The 26349-nt window shown below is 39.1% G+C and overlaps 1 protein-coding gene across 3 annotated transcripts in view; it reads right to left on the reverse strand.

Annotated features, from left to right (window-relative positions):
* Positions 1-4384: 4384 nt before the first annotated feature.
* LOC109038244 (acyl-CoA Delta-9 desaturase) overlaps positions 4385-26349 on the reverse strand; it is a 62540-nt gene continuing 40575 nt past the window's right edge. For 2 of the 3 annotated variants that reach the window (XM_072304668.1, XM_072304669.1), the window contains exon 6: positions 4385-7683. In XM_072304668.1, coding sequence (XP_072160769.1) covers positions 7308-7683 — 376 coding nt within the window. In that variant the 3' untranslated portion in view covers positions 4385-7307. Of the gene's footprint in view, positions 7684-8762; positions 8949-9694; positions 9901-14461; positions 14593-19314; positions 19617-26349 lie in introns of those variants that run through there. The other variant, XM_019053246.2, reaches the window with a different exon arrangement.

Consider the following 26349-nt stretch of genomic DNA (forward strand, 5'->3'; position numbering starts at 1 on the left):
TTTTTTAAAATATATGTTGAAACTGTAACTAATAGAGGTACATCATGGAAAACGGGAGGGCCTAATATTACAAATATTTGACCATGAGCCGCGAGGACTTGTCAGTGAAAGTGTCACCTGTCATCCGCAAAACGCGTATACGTTCTCGACACCTCTTGAATCCATTTTCTATCGTTTAATTTCATCAAAATTAACCAGAAAGACTATCCGGACCTAGTCCTGTTGCCTGCCATACTCCTGAGTTTATTTTCAAAGAGAATCCCGATAGGTAGTACCAAGGATCCATCCTTACAGTAGCTCTTCATTTTGTGATCTAGGCACTCCAATATCCCTCTTTTGACTAAAGTTGCGATGAAATATGCCTGTGATACCGACTTGAAAGCGATTTCTTAATCGAAAGATTTAAGACACAACGTACCCTTCTTGCCAGGAAAGAGAAGGGGGTGGCTAATAAGTCGATCGACTAGGATTCTGACGTTTTTCGAACGGTAATCCAGGATTGCGCGAAAGGTCTAAGAAAATATATGAGGATTACGCGAAAAAGGCAGAAGGATTGCGCGAATAAAAACCTTAACATCTGGTACAGGAATGCGCGAATTTAAAATGAAGCTAATTTAAATTAGAAGTTTTTCAAACAGGAAACAATTGGAAACTAAACGCATTTGTATGTTAACGCTAGTCTAGGTAAGTTTGTTGACAAATCGTCGATGTCTTTACCTTCTGATGAAAAACGAAGTGAAAAGATTGAAAAATGGTCGTGAGTAACTGGGTATAAAGAACGTTCACAACTTTTCTCGGAAAAAATATTTCATCGGGAGTGACGAGGCAACGTTGGAATGCTCATACGGCGTCGAAACACAACACAGACCTTTTAAGCTCTATTTTTCGACGCCGCGATTATTCTACCGCGAGTTCGAATAATCGCGCCAAACACAGTGCGGCCGGCGTTAAACGTGTATAAGCGCCTGCAAGACTTTAAGAATACTTCACGCATTGCGCCACATAGTGCGGTCGGGGTCAAGCCCATATTGGCGCCTGCAAGACTGCATGAATACTTCTCGCATTGCGCTGAACGCAGTGTAGTCGGTCAGTTGGCTTGAAACGCACATAAGCGCCTACAATACTGTGCTGCCTGTCATCATTCTTGACTTTCTGCTCCAGTTTTTACCATAATAATTTAAAGGAAAAATATGTTTCCTTTCAAAATGTATCCTATCATTCAGAAACTCGGATGATATTTAATCTTTGTTCGTTATATTAAAAGAAACTAGGACGAATAAAAATATAGCGTCGAATATTTAATACTTTTATTTGCAATCATTCGGGTATTTTCGCGGAAACTTTTCAGAAAAACTGTGTGTAGGTTTTTATAAACATTTTTTAAAAATAAAGTATGAAAGTGGTGCATAATGTTGCAATTAGAGTATTATAAATATACGCTTTCTTTCGGGTGCACCCATCTGGTATTAACTCCATTCATCTCTTAAAGAACTTGAACATGGTTGTTTTACAATTTTTTACGTGTAGTTACTTTTGAATGGTTGGAGGCCGCTCCACTTTTAAAATATCTATGATACAGGCCCGCCACAAGGGGGGGGGGGGGGGGTTACTGGGTCCCTGGCAACGCGGCCCGGGCCCCGGTGGGGGCCCGTGTTAAGAAAAAGTGAAAAATGTACCCTAAAAATTTCGCAAAAATAGAATAGATTTTCAGAAACACGCTGGGGCACTGTAGAATTCTTCTTACATTTTCAAAGAAGTATACTTCTTGGAAAATTTCTATCTATTTTCAAGATTTTCGGTGCAGAGGGATATTTTTAGTAACTGCGTTTCATTTTCTTCCGTCGTCAGATGTTAAGGGTCTCCAGTCTGGGCATCCTCGACTTCAATGGCTCATGGCTCAACTCCCTTGCCATAGACAAAGGAAGGGGGAGTCCACGGGGGCCTGGCCCTCATAGAACTGAAAATAGTATCATATGCCCCCCCCCCCAAAAAAAAAAAACAAAAAAAAATTCCAGATGTTTTGAATGGAACAAATCGCAAGTATTTTGTGCTGAAAGTATAAAAAAAAAATAATTATTCCGCAGAAATTGATGGAAAAATTCTTTATGGAAGCTTCAAAATGCGTCCAATTAGTCGTATAAATTCTAAAATTTCTCGGCGGATGCCCCTCGGACCCCACCCCCTCCGTGTTTGGGGCCCAGACCTCAAAACTGATACCAGGGCCCGAGATGGGATGTGGCGAGCCTGCATGAAGGCTATTTCCATTTAAATCTTCCGTCACATTCATACGGCGCAATGATACAACTATTTGACCTCTCCGGAATGCGTGAGGTATCACACCGCATTTGAAGGCGTTTTGAAAACAGCCAAGTTCCGTTGTAGGAATAATCGTTTTGCAAAGTTCATATTATTTTGTTTCCATTTCTAACTATTTGCTTAGTTAAAATCCTCCTAGAAAAACCACCCATTTGAAGGTACAATTCTAGCTGAAGCGCATTTCAGCTAGAGTACCTGTATAGGGAGAGTAGCGACAGTTCGGTTCATGGAGGGCTTAGGGCCCAAAAATGCAGCCACCCTTCTGAGCAACTTCTAACACACAAAATTTCACTGCCAGCCTACAGATTTCAATTCTAACCAAGATGGCTAATAATGTACATAAATATGAGCGTTATTTCGCAAAAATAAGTAAATTTATGCAAAAAGTAAACCAAATACATGCTTTCTAAACGACGGTTCGTAACAATTGTATTTGTAAATCGCTCTGGACATTCGAAATTCATAGGTTGGCTGCCCTTTTGGGCCCTAACTTTATTCGCGGAGGCATCGGTGAAGGCCTGATGGACTTTCGGAGTTTCAGATCTGTCGCTACTCTCCCCATACAGGTACTCTAATTTCAGCTGTTCATTCACCGTTGCAAAAATTTCAGATGAAATCGACACACCCAGCGTGCATGGAGGCTATCTCCATTTAAATCTTCCGTCACATTCTTACGGCGCAGTGATACAACTATTTGAACTCTCCGGAATGCGTGAGGTATCACGCCGCATTTGAAGGCGTTTTCAAAACAGCCAAGTTCCGATACCTGGATTATCGTTATGCATAGCTCATATTCTTTTCTTATATTCCGTACCGCTCGTTTATTTTTAATCCTCGTAGAAAAACCACCCATTCGTAAAAACAATTCTAGGTGAAGCGCACTTCAGCTGTTCATTCACCGCTGCAAAAATTTCAGAAGAAATCGACACGCCCAGCGTGCATGGAGGAGTCCATTTAAATCTTCCGTCACATTCTTACGGCGCAATGATACAACTATTTGAACTCTCCGGAATGCGTGAGGTATCACGCCGCATTTGAAGACGTTTTCAAAACAGCCAAGTTCCGATACCTGGCACCTCCATAAAGGTAAAAAAGGTATACTCGCGCAATCCTATCGCAGCCCCGCTTCTATCAATTGGATCTCTCCATATCCTTTATGTTTTCTTTGTCTATCGTTTTATCTACCAATTTAACTATCAGCACGCTGAGATTTTTGCTCAGCCGATCGAAGATCGAAGCCGCTCTTATTCCTAAATCCATGCTTTCATGGATCAAAAGAAGACGACTCACTTATATGTATTGTTAGTCTTGAAACAAGTATGTGCGCAAAGATCTTCTCGACCGTTGTGATCATGCAGATAGGTCTGAATTTTCTAGGTGTATCGTCCGATTGATACAAACAGGTATGTCTCTGCAAAAATTTGAAAAATGGTAGAAAATTTGTACAGGTTTCGAAAATTAGGTAAGCTCGAACTTACAATGAAGCTCGTCGAATTCATGAAAAATATTTCTCCATATTTTTTTCTTTAGGTCCGAAATCATTTTGATATCTTGGAATCATATTTTCACAAAGTTCCTCCGTCGAATATAATTGCTTTGTTAAAATTTTCCTTCTTAAGATGTCATATTAGAGACCTATCTTGGACCCTGACTGAATCATAACGTGAAACACACGGGGCCTGCCCGAAGGAAGTTTTGAGGAACGATCATGCATTCAACCTTAGATATAACTATTAAGTGGATGTCCGTTATGCCTGATGCATACACAAACAACGAAAGTAGATCTTGGCTTCCTATCATGGGTAGTGGGCTCAGGAAGTCTTTTCCGGAAATTTTTTGAAATATTAACTCTATTTGGATGCATTTTGAGACTTTAATGACGCAAATTTTCCATGAATTCATACAAAAAAGTACGCTGCGTTCTTTATCGTTAGCATACTATGGTTGATTCCTTTTTTCGTAAATTATCAAATTTTAGTGTTCTCTTCACTAAATTTTTAAGGATACTGGTGTAAGATAAAACTAGGATCTCTCTGAAGGGATAATCCAGGCAATGATTACTCAAAAATTTTCGTGTCACACACGACTTTATTTACAAAAATTAAAACTAGGTACAGTATCTACATTAAGTTAAATAATTTATTTCCTTACAGTTAACAATTAATTGTGGTCATTTTATCACAAAAACGTTAAACTTGTTAACGAAATTTCAACCAAAGGTACTTTAAGTTTACTTCAAATGGACAACCTTACTCTATAATGATAGTATTGATGTATTTACCTATTTCTATCTATCAAAAAATATACTCTGTAACTTATTTCCAGTATATGGTCATTATATGAGATATTTCGCTTCGTAAATTTCATCACAACCTCAACGGCAGAAATAAAAAACACAATTACGGTTTTTTATATTGAGGGGTACCGAAAAGAGTTGACCTTTAAACATGTAATTTATTTGGAAATTTAGCCCTTAAAATGATCTGTTCGCAGAGTGTTCTCATTCTCATTCTTTAATTTCAGCAAAAATTATGACATATTTTTTTCTCGTCTGTATCGGCAGCATTTTATACGTATTAAAAATATTTTTAGATGAAAAAGCCCTGATGCTTTTTTGTAGTGTGCCTAAATTAATATAGTAAAACGATATAATGTATCAAAATCAAATTCACACAGAGGTCAAATTACTCTTTAAGCCAGTGATTCAAGGCGTTGCTAGTTTTTCCAAAGGAAATTCTGATATAAACAATGGGAATGATTGCCATTTCATTCTTTAGCTCAAAAACTTAGCGAGGCGTTACGCTCTTTAGTAAATTAAAAGGAACAAGTGTAAAAATTACATCATTTTCGCCTACTACGCATGGCGTTTTGAAAACTTCACATAAATATAAGTTTTCCTTTTTTTGACCCTGAAGTGACAAAGAAGTTGCACAAATAAATATTTTCTAACCCTTGGCGGTACAAGACGTTGTGACATTAACGCTGTGTAAACGGTAAGTACAACATTTTCAAATAAAATTTTCAAAGAAAGGGTTTTTAAAAGAGAAGAAGTTTACATAATTCAGTTTCTTTACTAAAGTGGGTTTAAATTTAAAGTAAGGCTGGCTCTTTTAAACCACTGAAAGTAAAATTTGAACATTGAAGCTCAATCTCTCGTCAAAACACGTTCACTATTTTAGAGGGATCAAGCAATCGATTAGACTTAAATTAGTAAATATTTGGACTTATTTCTGCCAAACGGAACTATAAGCATTATGACATGAGTCCTGTTATGCGCATATTCTTAAGGGTCTCAGAGCTCATGCCTTAAGGTACGTAGTTCCGTTCGTCAGAAATACATTTAAATTAGCTTTCCATTTCCACTAGTGTAAAAAGTAGCCCTAAACAAACTCAGTTGAATGTTTTTGGAAAGAATTACGCATTTTACGGTAGTATCAGTCATTCCTTCTTCGAGAATACAATTGGTCCTTAAGAGCCCAATGAAAAGTCTAAAAAGTGACATGCACCAAACTGTGGGGGAGGGGGGCCTGTCGCACCCTCCCAAAAAAGCTATTTAATCTCTTCCAGGAAATACAAGTGATTTTTTAAAGTAAAATCATTATCTATTTTCCATCTGTAAAATCGTAGTTTAATCGATTTTTCGGGTAAAACAGTTCAAAATTGCTTTGGAGACGACTCGATTTTCAAAATTTATCCGAAAAGGTTCTTCGGAACCCGATCCTCCTTCATAGCCAGGGATATTCCCCCGAACCCTCCTTTAGAGCAGAGGGAGTCCGAAAAATCCTAGGGTCCCTTGAATCCTTATTCATCTGTCGCTTTGTCTATCAATGTTAATAATCAGCCCGAAAGGTTTCATGTCCAAAGAAGACAAAGGGAAAATGGAGCGATCTTGTCGGTTGAGACGTGTGGTTCTTATACAGTAAGAGGGAAAATGATGGACTGACCATAACTGCCGTGCTATGGAAAAACGCCGTATGAACATTCAAGAGTTGCCAAATTTCTCCGGATAAAACATGTATTTTTTCGGAAGGTTATGCATATTTTTCCGGGAAATTTTCAGATGTTTTAGATCAAATCGCGAACCAAACTATATCAGAAAAATTTGGCAAAAAATATTAACAATTTGTTCCGTAAATTTGGTTTTTATTAAATGAAATCTGGCAACGCCTAAAGGCTCAGAGGGCGGTTTTCCTTAGCATAGCAGATAAGGTCTTTGGTCGCCGTTAATTTGTCTAGTCCATAACTCCTTTGTCCATTGCAACCATCCGCCTCAACAGATCGGCTCACTCCATTTCCTTTCTGTCTTCGCTGTCTGTCGGTTTGTCTGTCAATTTCAATAATGAGCCAAGTGCAACTCCTCCTCGATCTCGTTTTACTCTTTTTCTTTCTTTTTTTTTGAAGGGGCCATACCCTAGCAGTGCTTACTACTCCGCCGTGCTAAGGAAGAACGCCGTATGAACCTTTAGGCGTTGCCAAATATCCTTCGGTAAATCACGAATTTTCGGGAAAGTTTGTAAACATTTTTCTTCCAATTTTTCAGATAATTTTGTTCGCAATTTTAACTAGAGTTCTTGATAATTTCAAGGAAAATTATTCATAACTTTTCTCAAAAATAAGCATTTTTACGGAGGAAATTTGGCAACGTCTGAAGGCCATACGACGCTCTTCCTTGGGACGGCAGACTACTGCCGCCTTTTTAGGCATATTTGGATTGCATTTTGCAAAAAGGAACCACTAGCATTGCAATGTTCTGCTAAGATTGTGCAACTTCTTTTGTCTTGGAGGAAAAACCCAACTATCCATTAATAGTTTCTATTTAACTCGCTAAAAACTGTGAATTTAAGACAAAAATTACCATCGAAATTTCATAGTTTTTCACGATTTTCGCAATTTTATTGCAAAGGATGAAGTTGCACAATCTTAACATCCTTGCAATGCTAGTGGTTCCTTTTTGCTAAATGCAATCCATTTTATCTTTCGGCATCCAAATGCTACGCTTTACTCCTGGCATCGCCACTGAGGCGGCCCACGAGTTTCATGTCCTCCTCGACCTGTTGTTCGGTGACCTCCTTGGCGAGCTTGACCTCGTTGACCTTGTCGACGATGTCCTCGGTCTTGTCGCCGAAGAGGGGGTGCGTGTGGTCGCCCCGCTTGACCACTCGGTTGATGAGCATCTCCGTGGTGACGGCCTTCCGATCGTGGACCCACCCGCGCCGCGCGCAGAAGTCGATGAGCGTCGTCGTCAGGTTGGGCCACTTCCCGGCCTCGGCCGTGCGGTAGTCCCACGGGAAGGTGTGGTGGAAGTTGTGCCACCCCTCGCCCAGCGCCACCACCGCCACGAAGAACGACTCCGAAGGGAGGATGCTCCTGTCAACATGAATCACGTCATTTAGACCGAGCTTATCGGAAAGAAACCAACCCACACACTGAAAAAAAAACTCCGGCCGTGGGAGCCGCAGTTACGGGCTATATAGACATACCGTCCGTTCCGGGCTCAAAGGCCGAAAATTCCGGCTGCTGGAGCCGTAGCTTCGGCCTCTGAACCCGGAGCAATCGAAGTTACGCCTCCAGCGGCCGGAATTGTCGGCCTTTGAGCCCGGAACGGACGGTATGTCTATATAGCCCGTAATTGCGGCTCCCACGGCCGGAGTTTTTTTTTTTTTTTTCAGTGCATTATCGAAAAAGTTGAGATTTTGCTTGCAAATTTTTTATTGTTTCATCTTAAAGTGCTTAAGGTGATTCGACGGACGCCATTTTTTGTGTCAGAGCGACATGCGATGTATCGCATCGATTCGTTCCGTAATTTCAGCTACTTGTCTTTTTTTTTTCGAATTTTGAGATCGCACATCTGTTGTCATGAGACCTGATTCATGTACCAGATTTGACACAGAAATTCAACGTGATGCAGGCGTGGTTTTTTTTAGCGGAAAAATATCGCATTCGATACTGATATCGAAACTGCACTTGAATGCGATATTTCTCCTCTAAAAGTACTATGCCTTTAAAAATACATTAAATGTCTTTGTCAAATCTGGTACATCAATTTTTCAGTCTCATGACAACAGAAGAGGGATCTCAGAATTCGACAAAAATGACAAGGAGCTGAAATTATGGAACGAATCGATGCGATAAATCGCATGTCCCTCCGACACAAAAAAAATGGCGACAAACAAAAAATTACCTATATTGTCAATTTGAAATGAGGAAAAAACATTTTTTGAAAAGAATAATAAATACAAGGTGCGAATGACCCTAAAACGACTTTTCTCAAATAAAACACATTTCTCTAAGTTTTCGAGTCGGGCAGTTAATTCGAAACAAAACATCGAAGTGCTCCATCAAGTTGCTAAAAAGGGCTGACTTAAAGATTCCCATCATTTTAATGGCTGTGCGCAATTTCAGTCACTAAAAAATCGCGACCATTTACAGCATGTATTGACGCTTACCCTGAGTACGGTCTTGTCCCAATAATATGGGCCCAGCTGTTTACAAGCCAGACCAAGTTATTTGTGATGTGAATTCGACCTAAGCTCGACATCATGAATGACGTCATCAGATCCTCGCCCCACAGGTAGTATGGAATTGCTGTAGGTATTATCACTGCTAGGAGGGTGAACAAGGATTTGTAGTACCTGGAAACAGATATGAAGTGGCGATTATTGACCGAAAATTGAAAGGAAATAAAAGGAGGAACTTGAAAGATGGCTAAAAATACACAATCATACACCGAGACGTTTCCGCTCATAACTGAGCCATTCTCTGTCTGAGAAATAAGTCAAAAATGAAATAAAAAATCGAAAAAACTTACAACCCACATGATGAGGGCCGAGATTCGAGAACAACGCGGAACACCTGTTATTCTTGAATATCGGGCACCATGATGTAGGTTGCAGGTATTTTTTTATTTTTTTTTTTATTTTTCACTTACATTTTCTCCGACTAAAAATGGTTTAGTTCTGAGCCGAAACGTTTCGCTGTTTTGTTGTGTATTTTTAGCCTCGTTTTCCGTTTTTCCCCCTTGTTTATGCGTGTTAATTGGATGATTTATTTATAATTTTAAGGAGAATAGAGGATTCGCTCGATCTAATTTTCCGCTCAGACGATACTGGGCCCATTTTCTCACAACATAATCTCTGGAGTCATCACGGTTTTTACAAAACGGCTATTCCTGCTCCGATCGCACAGGCGAGAGCAGGAGATAGTGGCGGGGCATGCATGATCGATTTTCGATATTTCCTCATTTGAAGCTGTGGCAAAGAATCGATTTATAAGGTGTTCGCTGCGAACACCCTGTTTATCAGATCCTTTTTCATAGGTTTATGACACATCAATCGATACATCGCAAAGTACGCCTCGCCACTGGGAGGAGTGTACTCACTTTTTCTGGAACATGACGAGCGGGTCTGCGTTCATGTCGGACATGTCGACGAGTTTCCCTTTGGCGATGACGTCGGGGTGTTTGCGGACCATGAGCCAGCCGACGTGGGAGAAGAAGAACCCGCGGCTGGCGTTGTGCGGGTCGGCGTCCGTGTCGCTGTACTTGTGGTGCTGCCGGTGGTCCCGCACCCACACCCACAGGCAGTTCTGAAAACACCCCAAAAGATAGCTCAGTTGCAAGTCACGCAACGGATTACTGGGAGGGGGTTGCAACGATCGCGAAAGGTACTTACTGTCACTACCTACAAAATGAATTGAATCGGTGAGAACGAAAACACAACAACTCAACTCATAAATGCTCAAGTTTCATCAAAGAGAGTTAGTTTTCCTAAAAGTCATTGAAATCAACGCACCTGTTTCAACTTGAACCTTTAAAGTGTCCCTAAGTACTTGTCTTTCGGCGCCAAAAATCTTTTTCGTGTGCCAATTAACTTCTTCAACTACTGTGCAGTTTTGCGTGTGTCTTGATTATTTTCATTTTTTCGAATTGGAGTGTTTTCGTTCTCACTGATTCAATTGTCACGCGCTAAAAATGAGCTGGATGTTAGTAGTTTTTTAATTTTTCGTCATCTTAAATTACAATGGTCCAAAACTCCATACAGAGTGTACCTGGGCAAAAACTTCAAAATTACAAGTTTATAAACGCTGACTGCGCGAGTTTAAATGATCGCACTAAACGTAGTCCGCACTAAACGCATGTCCGCGCCTGCAAGACTGCATGGATACTTCAAGCATTGCGCGCACACCACGGTGCGCACTTTACTCGTCAAAAATTCGTAATTCCTCTACTCGGTGTCTTGCCTACTGCGCTGTGCTTACACCATTTCCGACTGAAGTACACAGGGACTTGGCAATTCTGGGATCGTAGGATCGTAGAAAGAGCCTCCCAAAAAGTGGCCCCTTTTTTGAAACTCGGGGATTTCATTCGTATGCGGCTGAAATGAAATCTTATGGTGAGACAAGCCTCCAGTAAAAATTTTAGCTTGAGTATACGTCTAGTTTCCGAGATGCAGCGTTGCAAAGTTTGCATATTTAAGCTTTAAAAATTCGCATATTTTCAAGTATCTTATTTTCGAAAACACCTCCATCGGACATTTTATGATATTTTGTGACATTTAACCAACATTTAGTCTTATTATTGAATGCATACATCTATTGATACAATAATACTGCTAATTCTCTTGATACAACGTTGCAAAGTTGACACCAAAGACCTATAAAAAATGCTCAGTTTGGTTAGTTTTTTTATAAAAAGACGAACTTACTGATCACCAAAATATATGTTTATGGGGTTTAGGTGTAATTTTATATTAAGATACGTCTTCCATGTAGGCCTTACCGCGAGCGTAAGCACAGATTCAATGATACAGCGTTGCAAAGTTTATTTATTTGAGCTTTAAAAATGTTTATATTTTGAAGTTCCGCGTTTAAAGAGCGATTTTCGTGGATCTTGTTTTCGAATTTGAGGAGTAAAATCTACCCACGTGTCATTTGTAGATGTATGTTCGAATAAACAGGGATACTTTGATTGGTGGTGGTACAGCGTTGCCAAGCTAACAACGTTAAACTCTTGAAATTATTATTTATGGTAGTTAAAGATGACGTCTATGAATGTAATACCTGATATCAAGGCAAAATATCGAGGGTTGATGTCAGTTCCGAGTGACAATTGGTATTGGCAAAAATACTATGATCAAGTTTATTAATACTTCTTTTAAAACGATAAATAAATGAGAAATTAAAATAAGGAATCCTCTAAGAATTGATATTTGATTTTTGTTTTTTATAACTTTGCTTTACTTTTTTAATTTTTATTTTATTTTTTATTTTTTTTACATGTTTAATGTTTTTACATTTTTTAAATAACAATTATAATTTTTTTTATTTTTTTCTTCATTTTTTTTTCATTTTTTATATTTATTTTTTTTTTTGCATGAATTTATCACACATCGGTACAAGTTCTGCCTGCAAATCTATGGACAATGTCTTGACACTCTTGACACTGTCGCTAATCTTAAACTTTAACATTAAGAAAAAAAAAGAAAAAACAAATAAATGATTAAATGAACACTAAAGGAACAAGAACGGATGCAATGGATGAACGCATTATTTTTTCAAGGCGTAATAAATGTATTCTCTAGATCAAGATTAATTTATACTTAAAAAAACTCGAAATATTCCGTATTCTATGTTTATTTTTTAATTTTTCTTAACAAAAGGTCGAATTGGCAACTATGGCGAGGCAGAATTTGTTGGATTTTGAAAGAAACGCTGATGATGAGTATTCCATTAAGCATGACAAAGTCTCTTGAATTTGATTTTGAAATCAGATTATTATTTTTGGAAGTATCCTAATTTTAAAATTATTTTATGTATAAATGTTGAAGGAAAACAAAAAAATAGGCAACAGTGTAATTTTTTATACCAATTGTCATCTAGTTCTAACTAGAGTCCTAACATTTTGCTTTAAAATACCGAGACATGTTTGATCGAAGTTTTTTTTTAATAAAAAAACAATAGAAAAGACATGTTCAGAGGTATAAGATGTAAACTTTGCAACGCTGTGTTACTTGAAATTATTGTAGCCTTACATCAATGCACTATGCATCCACGAGTACCACTAGGGGTTAATTTCGTGCCACAAAATACAATTGGACATTCACTAAAATTGGTTTTTAAATAAGAAACTCAAAAATATGAGTATTTTTAAAGCTCAGAAAGGTAAACTTTGCAACGTTGCACTACCTAAACAGGGGTCATACATAAGCTGAAACTTTTACTGGAGACTTGCTTTATCATTATGCTTCATTTACGCTTTGTTTCAGTATTGTAAAGTTCACTCTCATGTTAGTTTTAGGAAGATAATATTTGAAAATATGAAGATTTTTAAAGCTTAAATATGCAAACTTTGCAACGTTGTATCTCCGAAACCAGACGTATACTCAAGCTAAAATTTTTACTGGAGTCTTGGGTCATCATAAGGTTTCGTTTAGGCCACATTTGAATGAAATCCCCGAGTTTCACAAAAGGGGCCAAAAAAGGCCCTTTTTTGGGGAGGCTCTTTTACATCCCTGTTCTTTGTCTTGCGTGGTGTACTTTCTGAAGCAAGGAGCGTAAAATCTGTGTCGCGCCATCATAAAATGATGATAGAGGAAGTTCAATGGCATAATGAGTGGGTGAGGGGAATTAGAAAATAAGAACTTAATTTGCAGAAAACTTCACCCATCCCTTTGTTTTCAGTGGTAATTTTTTGAAATTTTCTTTTGATCTTTAAAGATCAATAATCTCTTTCAGAAGTTGTCTAAATGAGTTAAAGACCGCTCGAGATGAAGGCACTCTTAAAGTGAATCGTTACTTTTGAAAATTTGCAAACAGTTGAAGAAAACAGGATGGATGAAATATTAGCCCTACATCACTGATTCACTCATGTCAATTCTTCATTTAATGAGGCCTTTTTGATCACCCACATTCATCGAGATGGGATTACTGGAGTGCAGACTGATTGTTTGAACGCGAAACTGAATGATACCACTATTCAAACTTCGAAGTACGCATTTTACATAATCGACTAATTGAATGAACTTCATTTACCCTACAAACTTAAGCATCCCTACAACCTCGTTAAGTCGATGGTGAAACGGCAGAAATGCACATCAGTGGCGAGGCGTGAGTGATCGATTATCGATATTTCCCCATTTTGAAACGATGGAAAGAATCGATTATTAAGGAGTTCGCTGCGAGCACCCTACAACCCTACATATTGATCATTTTCCATAGGTTTAAATGACAGATCGATTGATGTATCGCAAATGCACGCCACGCCACTGATGCATATCTCGGTTTCTGGCGTCGCAGACTTCCTGTCATACTTTATTTTTTTCATGAAAATTACTCGACGTAACTTGTTGAAAATTTCAGTGATTTTTCTTCTCTTTATGAAGAATATTCTAAGATTACCTCAAGCCATGATGTTGGTTTGGTCTCCTTTTTTAAAAAATAAAATTATAGCGGAGATTTCGAAACCCCGCAACCGAGGTACGCATTTTTCAGGGTTGCCACAGTCAGGGAAAACCGGGAATGACAGGAAAAATGACGAAAATGTCAGGGAAAATTTGTTAAATCGCCTTCATTTTCTTCCTAGAATGGGTTTGAGATTTTGAACAAGAAATTTTGCCTGAAAACTATTTTCAATTATGCCTTCTTAGCCATCCGTCACATCTTCAATTGTCAGGGAATATCACCAAAATGTGTCAGGGCAATCAGGAAAATGTCAGAGAAATGTCAGGGAATTTCATTTTCTAAATTCTGTGGCAATCCTGTTTTTTGCAGTTTCATCGTCAAAGTGTGATTTACGCCAGCAAACAAGCTTATGCCTGAAAGTTCTTCCTATCATTGAATCAAGGTAAAATTCACCTCTTTGCCAAATGTTAAACATTTCTTTTGAAAATCAAATTTTCCGAAGAGATCTCTAGTGCTAAAAATCGTTGAAATTTCTTTTATGTCATGCACATTTTTACAGAGAATTCTTTCTTACATGAGCAATGAATTATTTTGTCCAAAATGAGGAAATGAATCAGAATTTCAGCCCTCGTGTAATATTCGACTGTTTGCCTAGGCATTTGACAAAATTCCTGATTTTACTATTTGCTTGCGACGTGTACAAAGACTTTCTGGAGGAAACTGTATAGGAGAATATAGTAGAACATACTTGTGCGGTAAGAACTTGGCTGAATACTAGGAACGCCCTGAGCCCGGGAACAGCTTTGTAGCTTCGATGAGTAAACAGTCTGTGGGAACCCATGGTTGTCACCAGTCCAGCAAATACCATCAATAGAATCACTGTAAATCAAATAGGGTCCTATCAATAGACTTGCCATCTCATCCAAAGCTTTCACGTCCAAATGGACTGAATTTCTCATAGTAGAACCAAGTCACATTTCAAGAGAAATGAGTAAGGAGTAGTTCTCAGCTTAACAAGCTCCATATTTTTTCCTATCGAAAATTCAAAGTCAAGACTAAATTTTTTAATATAAAAATAGGTTTTGAACTTAATTTGGACCGCGTCAAGTAGGAAGGAACCAAGCCACATCAGCTATTGCCAAATTCAATTGGGCAATCCAATTTTTTACATAAGGACGGTTGTGCGGATTTTTATACAAATTTTAGTGAATTTTCTGCACAGTACAAAGCTGATTCCCTAAAATTTTCGAAGGAATCTGCACTTTGTCTCTTGTAAAAAATGAAATTGCCCAATTAAAAATAGCTGATGTGACCTGGCTCCTTTCTGATAAACTCGGTCCATTCCCGACTTTTAAAAGGAATGACCTTTGAACCTCTTTTACTCCGTTCGAGCTTAATGTAACTTAATGATCTGCGGGCTGATTCTTGAAATTGGTAGACAAAGTGATAGACAAGAAAAAAAGTATATGGAGGAATCCAATTGGTGGAAGCCGGTGGTTGCGCTGAACGAAGGAGGTAGGTAAGAGACTTACTAACGACAACCCACGGGAGACCCGATTATTAGTCCATAATTTTCTCCCTTAGTCTACAAGAACTACCCATTTCAACCTAGGGGATCGCTCTATACTTCCTAGTTCCTGTGTCATTTTTGTCTATAGCTTTGCCTATCAATTTTAACAACTAGCCCGCCAATTGAACTGGCTGTAAATGTCATAAATACGATTTAAAATTAAACCTACCATAACAGCAGGTACCGTAGCAGGTTGTCGAACATGTCTCATAATCTCTTCTAATCCCTTCTCAAAAATCAAGCTCAATGAAATTAGATTATCTAAATTTTAATTCGATGAATTCAGTTAGAATGAATTTCCTCAAAATATATTTAATGACATAAGAAATAAAATGATTCGTTTTGACAAAGAATTTCCAGATTATTGTTTTGAGAATTAATTTGATGAATTCAAGAGGTTTCATTATTTGGAAAAGGATAGTATGTAGATCCAAGGAGAGCCATGTAACTTTAGGAGATGAGAGGGTTGATTTTTTTTAATATCATCAGAAACCATAGAAATATTGAAATTTTTCTAAAAGTAACTAAATGAGTCTAGTCAGTACCAAACAGAGACACAATTGCGTTCATTCATTGTCGTGTAAGCAGGGAAAACTTGTAGTTTTGGCAGGAAACAAAGTTTTCATTTTTTTATTTTTTTAAAACGGGTCTTTTGAAATTTCTAAGTTTAGGTTTCGTTTTCTTTTCCGTATGTTCATCCGTGCATTGCCTCCCGATGAAATTGAAAACTTCTAAAGATCTTCCTATCTCTCTTTCTATATCTTTCCTTGCTGTCACTACGCACCAGGTGTCATTATACTATAACTTCAATGTTTCAGATTCATTTTCATGTTTTCATTACATTTTGCTTAAATTAAATCCAAGAAGAAAGAAACTAAACAGCCACCATTTCAAACTGATAAATTTATTCATAAAGCGCAATATAGGAGCAAAGGCATCTTTTCTTATGTATCTTACAATATCGCAAGGAACACAATGGTGCCACTGGTTTTCTCTGAAATCATCTTGAAACCGTAAAAAAACTCTCAAAGTTGAGGCCGAAATGGAAGAGATATCTCACGCTACTCTCTGAGTCCACCTATATATCAAGACAAACTCTCTATGCAAAGATAGGGAGCAAATACATGAACAGGGTTGCCACTTTGTTTGTGCACTCCAAAAAGGAAAACACGGCAACCTTGCTAATGTATTTGCTCCCTATCTTTGCATAGAGAGTTTGTCTTGATATAAGGTGGACTCTGAGTGTAGCGTGGGATATCTCTTTCATTACGGCCTCAACTTTGAGAGGTTTTTTTTTTGAGCTTTAGAGATGATTTCAGAGAAAACCAGCGGCACCATCGTGTGTCTCAAGAAATTTTACGTAAGATAAATTATATAAATCGCAAATTCCTGACACATGCAAGAGCTCTATTAAACTGTTTTGCGGACTTCTCTATGAGCAATATTCCTTCCCCACCCTGTGTTGTTCAAAGTGTAAACAACGCGCAACAGCTGAACCAAAGCGACGGAATTAAGGTTGTCATATTTTCATACCGCAGAGACTGTCATGGTAACATTAGCTCAAATATAGGTTATAGTTTTCTCTATAAGCGGGAAATTTGAATTGGACAAATCAAAGGGAACTCTATTCACTGCGACATGAGCCCTGACTAGTGTGTATTCTTCTAGACCTCAGGGCTCATATTGGAATAGTTATAGTTCCTTTTGATCTTAATGCGTAGAATGAATGCATCGAAAAACCAAAATAATGACGGTTAGGAGATACTTTCGATAATTTTCGTTGTACTATTCGTGTTCTGCGTGAAATTTTAATGAGTTTTAATTTGAAAATTTAATTTGAAATGAAATTTTAATTTTTTCACAGTGCTGGAATTCACACGTTGCCTAGGGGTCCATTAAATGGACCGCGTTTAGCAGATGGGAACCAAGCCACATCAGCAATTGCCAAATTTGACCAGGCAATATAATTTTTTCCACAAGAGAACGTTTATGCAGAATCCTTTGAATATTATGAAGAATTTGCTTCGTATTATGCAGAAAATTCACAAAAATTTGCACAAAAATCCGCACAACCGTTTTCAGGTAAAATACTAAATTGCCCAATTAAAAGCAATAGCTGACGTGGCTTGGCTCCTTCCTGCTTAACGCGGTCCAAATTTTAATCAAGGAAAATTTTGTGTTAATGTTTTCACCACATTTGCTTATAGTCCAAGAGCCCCACAACATTCAGGGACAAACTCGTGACACAAGTTTTGGGGACTTAGATCAATATCTTCAATTGAACGTATTTCTGCCAAACGGAACTATGTGCATTGAGACATGAGCCCTGAGACCCATAAGAATATATGCATAACAGGGCTCACGTCTTAATGCACATAGTTCCGTTTAGCAGAAATACGTTCAATTGAAGATATTGATCTAAGTCCCCAAAACTTGTGTTTGGGAACGCAGAAATACGTCCAATTCAATAACTACCCAACTATCTTTGTCAGTGCAGATTGAAATTGTCAAAACGTGTGTCACGACTTAGCCACTAAATGAATCAGTGAGAACGAAAATACACCAACTAGGTAACTCAATAATCCTCGATTTCCATTAAAGACCGTCAATTTCATAAAGGTCATTGAAGTTAGCATGTCCGTTCCAATTTGGACCTTTGAAGTGTCCATAAGCCGGCCGGTTGGCCTGGTGGTCAGCGCGTCTGACTTTAGGTCAATACGTCCCGGGTTCGAATCCCGGTGGTGGCGTCTAATTTTCACAGAATTGACGAGTAGATCTGCTGAAACAGATTCTCCTCGGCCCTAATCCCTGAAAATTTGAAAATTTGAAGCCTGGAGCATGGATGTGCCTAAATCCCTCGATGTCTATGGACAATGAACATAGTCCTAAGTTGGCTGAAGGTGCTAGACACGAAGCCATAAAACCAGCAGGGAAAAAAAAGTGTCCATAAGTATCTGTCCTTCGGCACCATTAATTTTTTCTTAGACTAAATTATTTTCCTCCTGTGCAGTTTTGTGTGTGTCCTCATCAGTGGCGTGGCGTGAATGATCGATTATCGATAGTTCCCCATTTGAAGCTGTGGTAAAGAATCGATCATTAAGGTGTTCGTTGCGAACACCCTGTATGTTGATCCTGTCCTATAGGTTTAAATGGTGGGTCAATCGATGTATCGCAAAGCACGCCACGCCACTGGTCTTCATTATTTTCATTTTTTCGAGTCTGTGTGTTATCGTTCTCATTGATTCAAATGGACCGAGTTTAACAGAAAGGAACCAAGCCACATCAGCTATTGCCAAGTTTAACTGGGCAATTAAATGTTTTACGAGAGAACGGTTGTTCGGATATCTTTGAAAATTTTAAGGGATTTGCTTCGCACCATGGAGAATTTTCAGTGAAATTTACACAAAAATCCGCACAACCGTTTTTTTGTATGTATGTATGAGCCGCTTTTACGGCGCGCTTGGGCGCTCTGCGACGCCTATTCTCCACAGGAATCTGTCATGGCAGAGATCCTCCGGAAGCTGGCATCTCTCTATCTCTTCATGGATGCCCTCTACCCACCGTTTGGCTGGACGTCCTCTCCGTCGCCTTCCTGGGGGATTTCACTCCAACACCTTCTTCGGCAACCTGGTATCAGCCATTCTCTGCACATGCCCATACCATACCAATTGCTTGGTCATGATATCGTGCACATCGTTTTTTTGTAAAAAATTAAATTGCCCAATTAAATTTGGCAATAGCTGATGTGGCTTGGTTCCTTCCTGTTTAACGCGGTCCAAATATCCTCTGGCTCTAGGATCTATCCTAGATTCTATCCGTCCATCAAAGCAACAAAAAGGACGCGGAACCCGGCCAACAACTGCCTTATCGCGGGGACGTTGGCCATCCTCAAGAGGGACCACCCCGCGGACACGATCATGAGAACGAAAGTCTTGTTGGACCAGACGAAGCGCAGGAAGTCGACGATCCCCTTCTCGACGACGGCGCTGAGCGGGGTCTCGCGCGCGGGAGGGAGTCGCAATGGCACTTACTCCAGGCTTTCGTGGGCCACTTGGAGTCGAAGAAGAAGAGGTAGATCGTGTAGAGACTCGCCACGTAGAGCGCTAGGAATCCGAGGGCGTTCGGGATCCAGACGATCTCGGTTTGGGGTCGGTCCTCCGCTCGGCGGATCGGCATCGAGCGGACCAGGTCGTTGATGTCGTCCTCGAAGTCCATGTAGTCGTCCTTCTGCAGGTTTGTGTTCTTCGGGTCCATGTCCTTCCTCGGAGGCTCGTCCATCGCGGGACTCGACGTCCGGCTCTTGCAAGAGGTCTCCGTCGCTGTTTCCACCATCCTGTCGGACAACAGATACACACTTTGAGTATATGTGATAGAAGGGACCTGAGCACATCGCGGAACTTTCGTAAGCCGTGTGGACAAAAATCGTAAGCGACGTTAAAATAGACCGACGAAACCATGAACGCAGGCTGCTTGGACCGGCCATAAGGCCGATCTGCCATTGGCAGATACGCCCCCTTTGCGCGCCGAAAACGCGCCCCTCTCACAGACAGCAAAATAAGAAGAAAAAATTACGACCGAGAATATGTGAGAAAAATTTCTTAAATGAACGGAAGAAGAGAGGGTTAGGAGTAAAGAAGGGTGCTTTAACGCATGATAATGGGGAACAGAGGTCCAAGAACTACTTTCTGAGGCGTAAACAATTTTCTGTGAAATTTTCACCTTCTTGACATATAGGCGCTTTATCATCCCCCTCATTCATTCGCTATGTGTAACTCCCTTAGAAGCGATGTTCGGTTCGATTTTTAGACATATTTATACCTTTAAACATATTTCCTCCTTTTCAAATGACTATTGATTTGGACATACTATAGCATAGCTCTGGCAAACTTGATCTTAACTTATCTCGAAATTCAAAAATAAGAAACGTCTAAAATGTAAACGCGATACAACTATTTGCGCAAGATGGATGTTCACATTGCAGATGAAAAGTGTAAGACGCGATGCCGTGAGTCGTGAACTCGCAATGCTCTGCTCTAGTTTGAAGCAACATTACAAATAAGACAAACGCAAACGAACACAATATGGAGATAAAGCGAGGGAAAGGATGCGCGTTAACGACGGCGCAGAGATACAACTATTCGTACTTGATGGACGTCCATGCCGCATCTAAAAAATTGAAGGCGCGATGACGCGAAGCGTGAGCTCTCAATGCTGTGCTTCACGTTCAATTTTGCACTTTTTACTCCGTGCGATCAATAAACTTTGGACCTGAAAATAGCGTAAACTTATGCTGATTTGCACAAATTTTCTGAACCCCTTACCATGTAGAGAATGCCCTACCAGGAAATATCACATTACGCCCCTTTAACCAGCCAAGGGTCTACGCCCTCAGATGCGAGCCAGTCCGACCCTGCATAAACGGCATGAAGTATTCAATGGAGGCGGCAGGCGGGCAGCCAGCGCGAAACACGCATTGGCGCCTACAAACCTAACAGGGATACTTCACGCGTTGCGCAATGCGTGAAGTATCCCTGTTAGGTTTGTAGGCGCCAGTGCGTCGCCGCTCCGCTTTGTGTTAGTCTCTAATATTTAATCTGGCGGAGTCAGCGTTATTCAACTCATGATTTTGAAATGTTTGCACATCCTGTATGGATTATTCTCATTTTAATTGATGAAAAAAAATATGTATTAAAGGGAAATATAATGAGTGTTTTGTAAATATTAAGGTGGTTCCGTATCAAACTTAATGATTTCCAAAGCACACAAATTTCTACACAATTTCTTATAGCCTTTTATAATCGATGGCGAAAAAGCAACAGCCAGGCGATAAAGTGTAAAGCCCGACGATAGGAACTATAGCCCGGCTGCATAATTTTTTATCGCTTCGTATAGCCCGGCCGTATGATTTTCTCCGCATTCTACAGCCAGCTATATGATTTTCTGTAGCCTTCTTTAGCCGGCTATAAGAATTCCTATGGTATTTTGAAACGCAGCTCTTATCGCCAATTTTTACCAGGGTTAGGTGATTACAGGAGGGATAAGAATGCCTTTGATGGAGCATCATGAACAGGACAATTTTTTGAACCTTGAATAAAATTCAGCGGTTTAACTTCGGAAATCAATCCTCACCGAAGATCTCAGTGATTTTTTGCTGCGAAAATACACAAAACGAAAGAAAATTTATTGTAGATATTGCAAATTTTGAGTCAGGCCCTACTTACCCTTAATTTTGTCAAATCATAGAACAACTTAACTATCCTCTTGTTTTCCCGATTATACTTCCGCTGGTTTATGCGATGCAAATTACGCTGGCCCTTTTATCGGGTATTCTCGCTCGTCAAATTTTTGTAGACACGACACATGACATTTTTTTCGACTGAATAATGATTAAAATATAACGAATGCTAAAATAGTGCTAAACGCGTGCTTATAGTGCTGCGGAGCTAAGGAAGAACGCTGTATGAACATTTGAGAGTCGCCCAATTTCCTTTCGGAAAATATTCATTTTTTAAGAAAGTTATCAATATTTTTCCTTGAAATTTTCAGATATTTCCAATCAAATTGCAAACTAAATTTCTTGAGAAATCGAAAGAAAAATGTTCACAAATGATCTTGAAAATTAGTGATTTTTCGAGGGAAATTTGGCAACGCCTGAAGGTTTATACGGCGTTTTGCCTTAGCACGGCAGAATACAGAGTAGATAAGGGACAGAGTAGATAAGGGACATAGTAGATAACGGACAGAGTAGATAACGGACAGAGTAGATAAGGGACAGAGTAGATAAGGGTAGATAACATTTCTCGCACGAAGGAGCGTAACTCAATTCCAAGGTTGCGAAGTTGACTCAAACAATATTATTTTTCACACGAACGTACAAGTGTGTACTTATGTCAATTTTTTTTTATTTTCGTATGGGATAAGAGGAAAAATCAGCGTGATTTTAAGTAAAAAAAGACAAAGATTCTCCTGGAAAAAATGCAATTTGCGAGGGGAAATTTGGCAACTTTGAAATGAAGTTACGTTTTTTGTGAGGTCAACGACGAAGTGTTGTGTCTACAAAAATTTGATGATGAAGTTGCATCCGAAATGCGCATCGCAAAAAACAGCGGAAGAAAATACACATAACTCGTTTGCGGTGTCTGAAAATCTCCGCCTCTTTGTTATTATTTTAAAGGAGGACAAATTGACATCATTCTTGAAGTTTTTGAAGAATTTTCTTCGCACAGAGAAGAAAAATCACGGCAGTTTTAAAGAATTGCCGCTGAATAGTTTTCCGTTTAAAAATAAAGTATGACAGGAAGTCTGCGACGTCGCAAACCGAGATATTTGATTGCCGACTTACACCGTCGATATACACCTTAGTATGGTATGAGATATCTTCGTATGGTTCACAGACCGAGAATCATTAGTTTATTCTCGACTATTAGTGGTGTTCCATATGAACCACCAGGCACTAATTGCCCTGCTAAAAATGATGAGTAGGCTATTCAGGATTCGCCGACTCACATGAGTAGAATTTCCTACTTACATGAGTAGAAATCCTACTCATATCACTAAAATATTCTACTCATAAGAGAAGAAAAGTTCAACTCATATGAATTCAATTTTTTTCATTTTTCAGAAGTGGTGTTTTTGACCAGGAGACACCGACATGACAAGTAAATTTGAAAAATAAGAACATTTTGTTCTTATAATTTTTTTGATGCGATGACTAGTTTCTGAGATATCGGATACGGTAGATTCAACGCTGAACTCATGTGAGTTGAAATCTCTAGTCATATGAGTTGGAATCTCTAGTCATATGAGTCGGCGAAAAGTGAATAAAGAAATTCTGCTCATATAAGTTGAATTCTATTCGTATAAGTTGAAATTCTATTCATATGAGTTGAAATTCTAATCATATGAATTGCATTCTATTCATATGACTATGATTTTCTACTCATTTGTACTCACCATTTTTAGCAGGGTGGTTTATAAAGCCATAGATTTTTCTTCGTGCTGCCCGCTTCGCAGTTCAACCCCCAAAGGCGCTTCGCGCCCCAGACTTGTGCGTTACGTGTCAGTGGCGAGGCGTGAATGATCGATGATCGATTTTTCCCCATTTGAAGCTATAGTAAAGAATCGATTATCAAGGTGTTCGTTGCGAACACCCTATCGATCCTTCTCCGTAGCTTTAAATAGCAGATCAATCGATGTATCGCAAAGCACGCCTCGCCGCTGTTACGTGTTACTCTTATGATCTGACTAGAGTCTTTGTACCCAGAGTTAAGACAACTCGATTATCAGCTGACTGGCAGCCGGCCTTGGCTGGCCATGGAGGCCGAAACGAGTGCACCCAAACGAACGATATTGAGGGATAAGGATCAGGAATCCTGCGATGTCTGTCACCAAAAACACAACATCAACAAATGATCATTAAAAAGAAAATGAGATTGGTTTGTGAATAATTTCTTAATCTATTCTCATTTGGACCGATGGAATAACAATTTACTCTTGATAAACCACAATTAGGTAATATTTTCATTATTCTTGTTCACATTCGAGGTACCGCCATCTTGTGCACTCGTTTTGGCCTCCATGAGCGAGAACCAATCAGAATTGGATTTTTTTTAGGCCACTTTTAGCCCAACCAAAAGTGAGTTGTCTTAACTCTGGGTATAAAGGGACTCTAACTCTTATGATCTGACACTATTAAGGAGGATTTTCGGCCCCCCACAAAGATACAAGAGCTTACCTGGTTGAGCGGCACTCTCACGTAAACCAACACTAAGACTAAACGGGTCGTATCGATTCAGCGCGTATTTAAGGAGGTCACTCAGATCAGGCCCACTGCCGAAATTTCGTCTCCTTCGATTCGGAAAGAGTTTTCTCGAACGATCAACCAGCTTCGATCGGGTGATATTGCCCCATATTTCAAGGGCAAAAATCGACCGGAGATTCGATAGCTCGATGTTGGCGCGTGGCACGCAGGAAAAGTCGGTTGATATCAAAGTAGTCAACACGCCACTAGAAAAAAAAATCGCTTGCGATCTAGAGCCCAGACTCTTGAAAACAAGGACAAGCGAAAACACTCTTGATTCAATCGGATTTTTGCTTGAATCAAAAGGAAACCTGCTCAAATTAAGAGAATTGGCTCTCAATTTAAGCAAAATCCCGATTGAATCAAGAGTATTTCTTCTTGTCGTTGTTTTCAAGAGTCTGGACTCTAGATCCAATCGACTTTTTTCTCCAGTGCGGGTAAATTTGCCTGCAATGTTTGAACTGATTCCGAGGCGATTTTAAGCGCTGAGTCCGGGAATGATCTACTTCTCCCTGGGTTAACTTGTAATCACGGAAATATCGGAATTTCCCCCCAAAAATTGCTGTTTTTCCAAAGAAAAGTAAATTTGCCGGAAAATCTGTGCTTGAAAGAGTAAACTGAAGGTCGTTTTCGAATCCAGCAGCCAATGTTACCTAAGAAATCATGCATTGATTGCCTATTTAAGTTTCCTTTCTGTTCCTAATATTGAAGCTTCTATGGACAAGTGCTCCTTTTTGCTCATATAACCAACACCATGCACATCCGATGGTTTTGCGTCGGATAGGAAGGAAAAATTGCTTTTTCTCTGGTGACAAGTGGAGCTATCCCGAGTCAATTTTTGTCTCTGAAGCCAAAAATGACCTTCGTTGTCTTCCAAAACCTTCGGAAAATCATGTTTCCAAAAATTGTGGATTTTTATAAGCTGAAAAACGCTTTTTTCTTCCTTTTTTTGGAAAAATCAATTTTTAAAAAAATTGGTTGATTTTAGATGAATACAAGGGTCATTTTCGGCTTCAGCTGCAAACATTTAGTGGGAATATCTCCCCTACCTACCTGAGAATTAAAATTGTCTCCCTCCTTTCGACGCTAAACATTCGGATGACCTTTACCTACATAGGGTTATGCGAGCGGAAAGGAATACTGTTGTCCAGAAAAACATTGATATCAGGAACAAAAAGGAAACTTAAATTGGCAATCAATACATGGTTCCATACGTAATTTTGGTTGCTGAATCTGAAAACGACTTTAGTTCCTCTCCGTCGTTCACAGATTTTCCGAAAAATTCATTTTTCTCCGGAAAAGCTCAATTTTTGAAGGAAATTCCGATTTTTCCGGGGATACTTGAGCTGACCCATAGAAACGGAGGTAATTTTCGGAGTCAGCGCTAAAATATTTTCGATTAGTAGACACATATGCAGCAAATCTAAAAAAATATTTGTCAACCAGTGTTATTGAACGCACACAAGTTTCTTGGCGCGTGCGTATAAGTTGACAAATAGTCGAATGTACTTACTTAGATTGAAATTTTGATTTTTTTATCCTAATTTTAGACAAAATAATTTGCTGCTCCACAGAGAAAGAATTCTTTGTAAAAATATGCAGCATACAATAGTGCTTTAAACGATTTTAAGATCCTGAGTGCACATTTCTCATGAAATTTTCAGCACGTCATAAATCAAAGAGTTTTTAAAATGTTAACATTTAAAGTACTACAGGCATGTAAAAAATAAGGAACAAGGATAGTTCGTGAATTTAAAGAGGTATTTTTCCTAAATTATTGCAAACCCGTGAAATTCCTCGCCATAAATTTACAGGATTCCGTAAACTGTCAAAATTCGACTATTTGCCTAGGCATTTGACAGACAAAATGCCTGATTTGACTAATTGCCTTGGGCATATATAAGCCAGAGATTTTACCTATTTGCGAAATGTTGTCGGATTGGAGTACAGTTACTGAAAAAAAATTCTCGGCGTTTTTACCAAGGTCCGTTGGTACCTTTACCATCTCACTTTTTGTTACCAATTATTGGTAATTTTACCAAGACAGACTGGTAAGCTTACCTAAAAACCGGTATTTTTACTGTTTTTTTCAGGTAAGAAAACCATTTTTATTGGTAATCAATTCCCGGTAACTTTGCCATTTTATCTCGGTAATTCTACCATAGTCGATAAGAAATATTGGTGTTTTTACCAAGGTCCAGTAAAATTACCGAGAAAGTTCAATAATTTTACCGAGATTCTTGGTAAAATTACCAATTTCATAAAT

Source organism: Bemisia tabaci, chromosome 9, assembly GCF_918797505.1.
Source record: "Bemisia tabaci chromosome 9, PGI_BMITA_v3".
Taxonomy (NCBI): Eukaryota; Metazoa; Arthropoda; class Insecta; order Hemiptera; family Aleyrodidae; genus Bemisia; species Bemisia tabaci.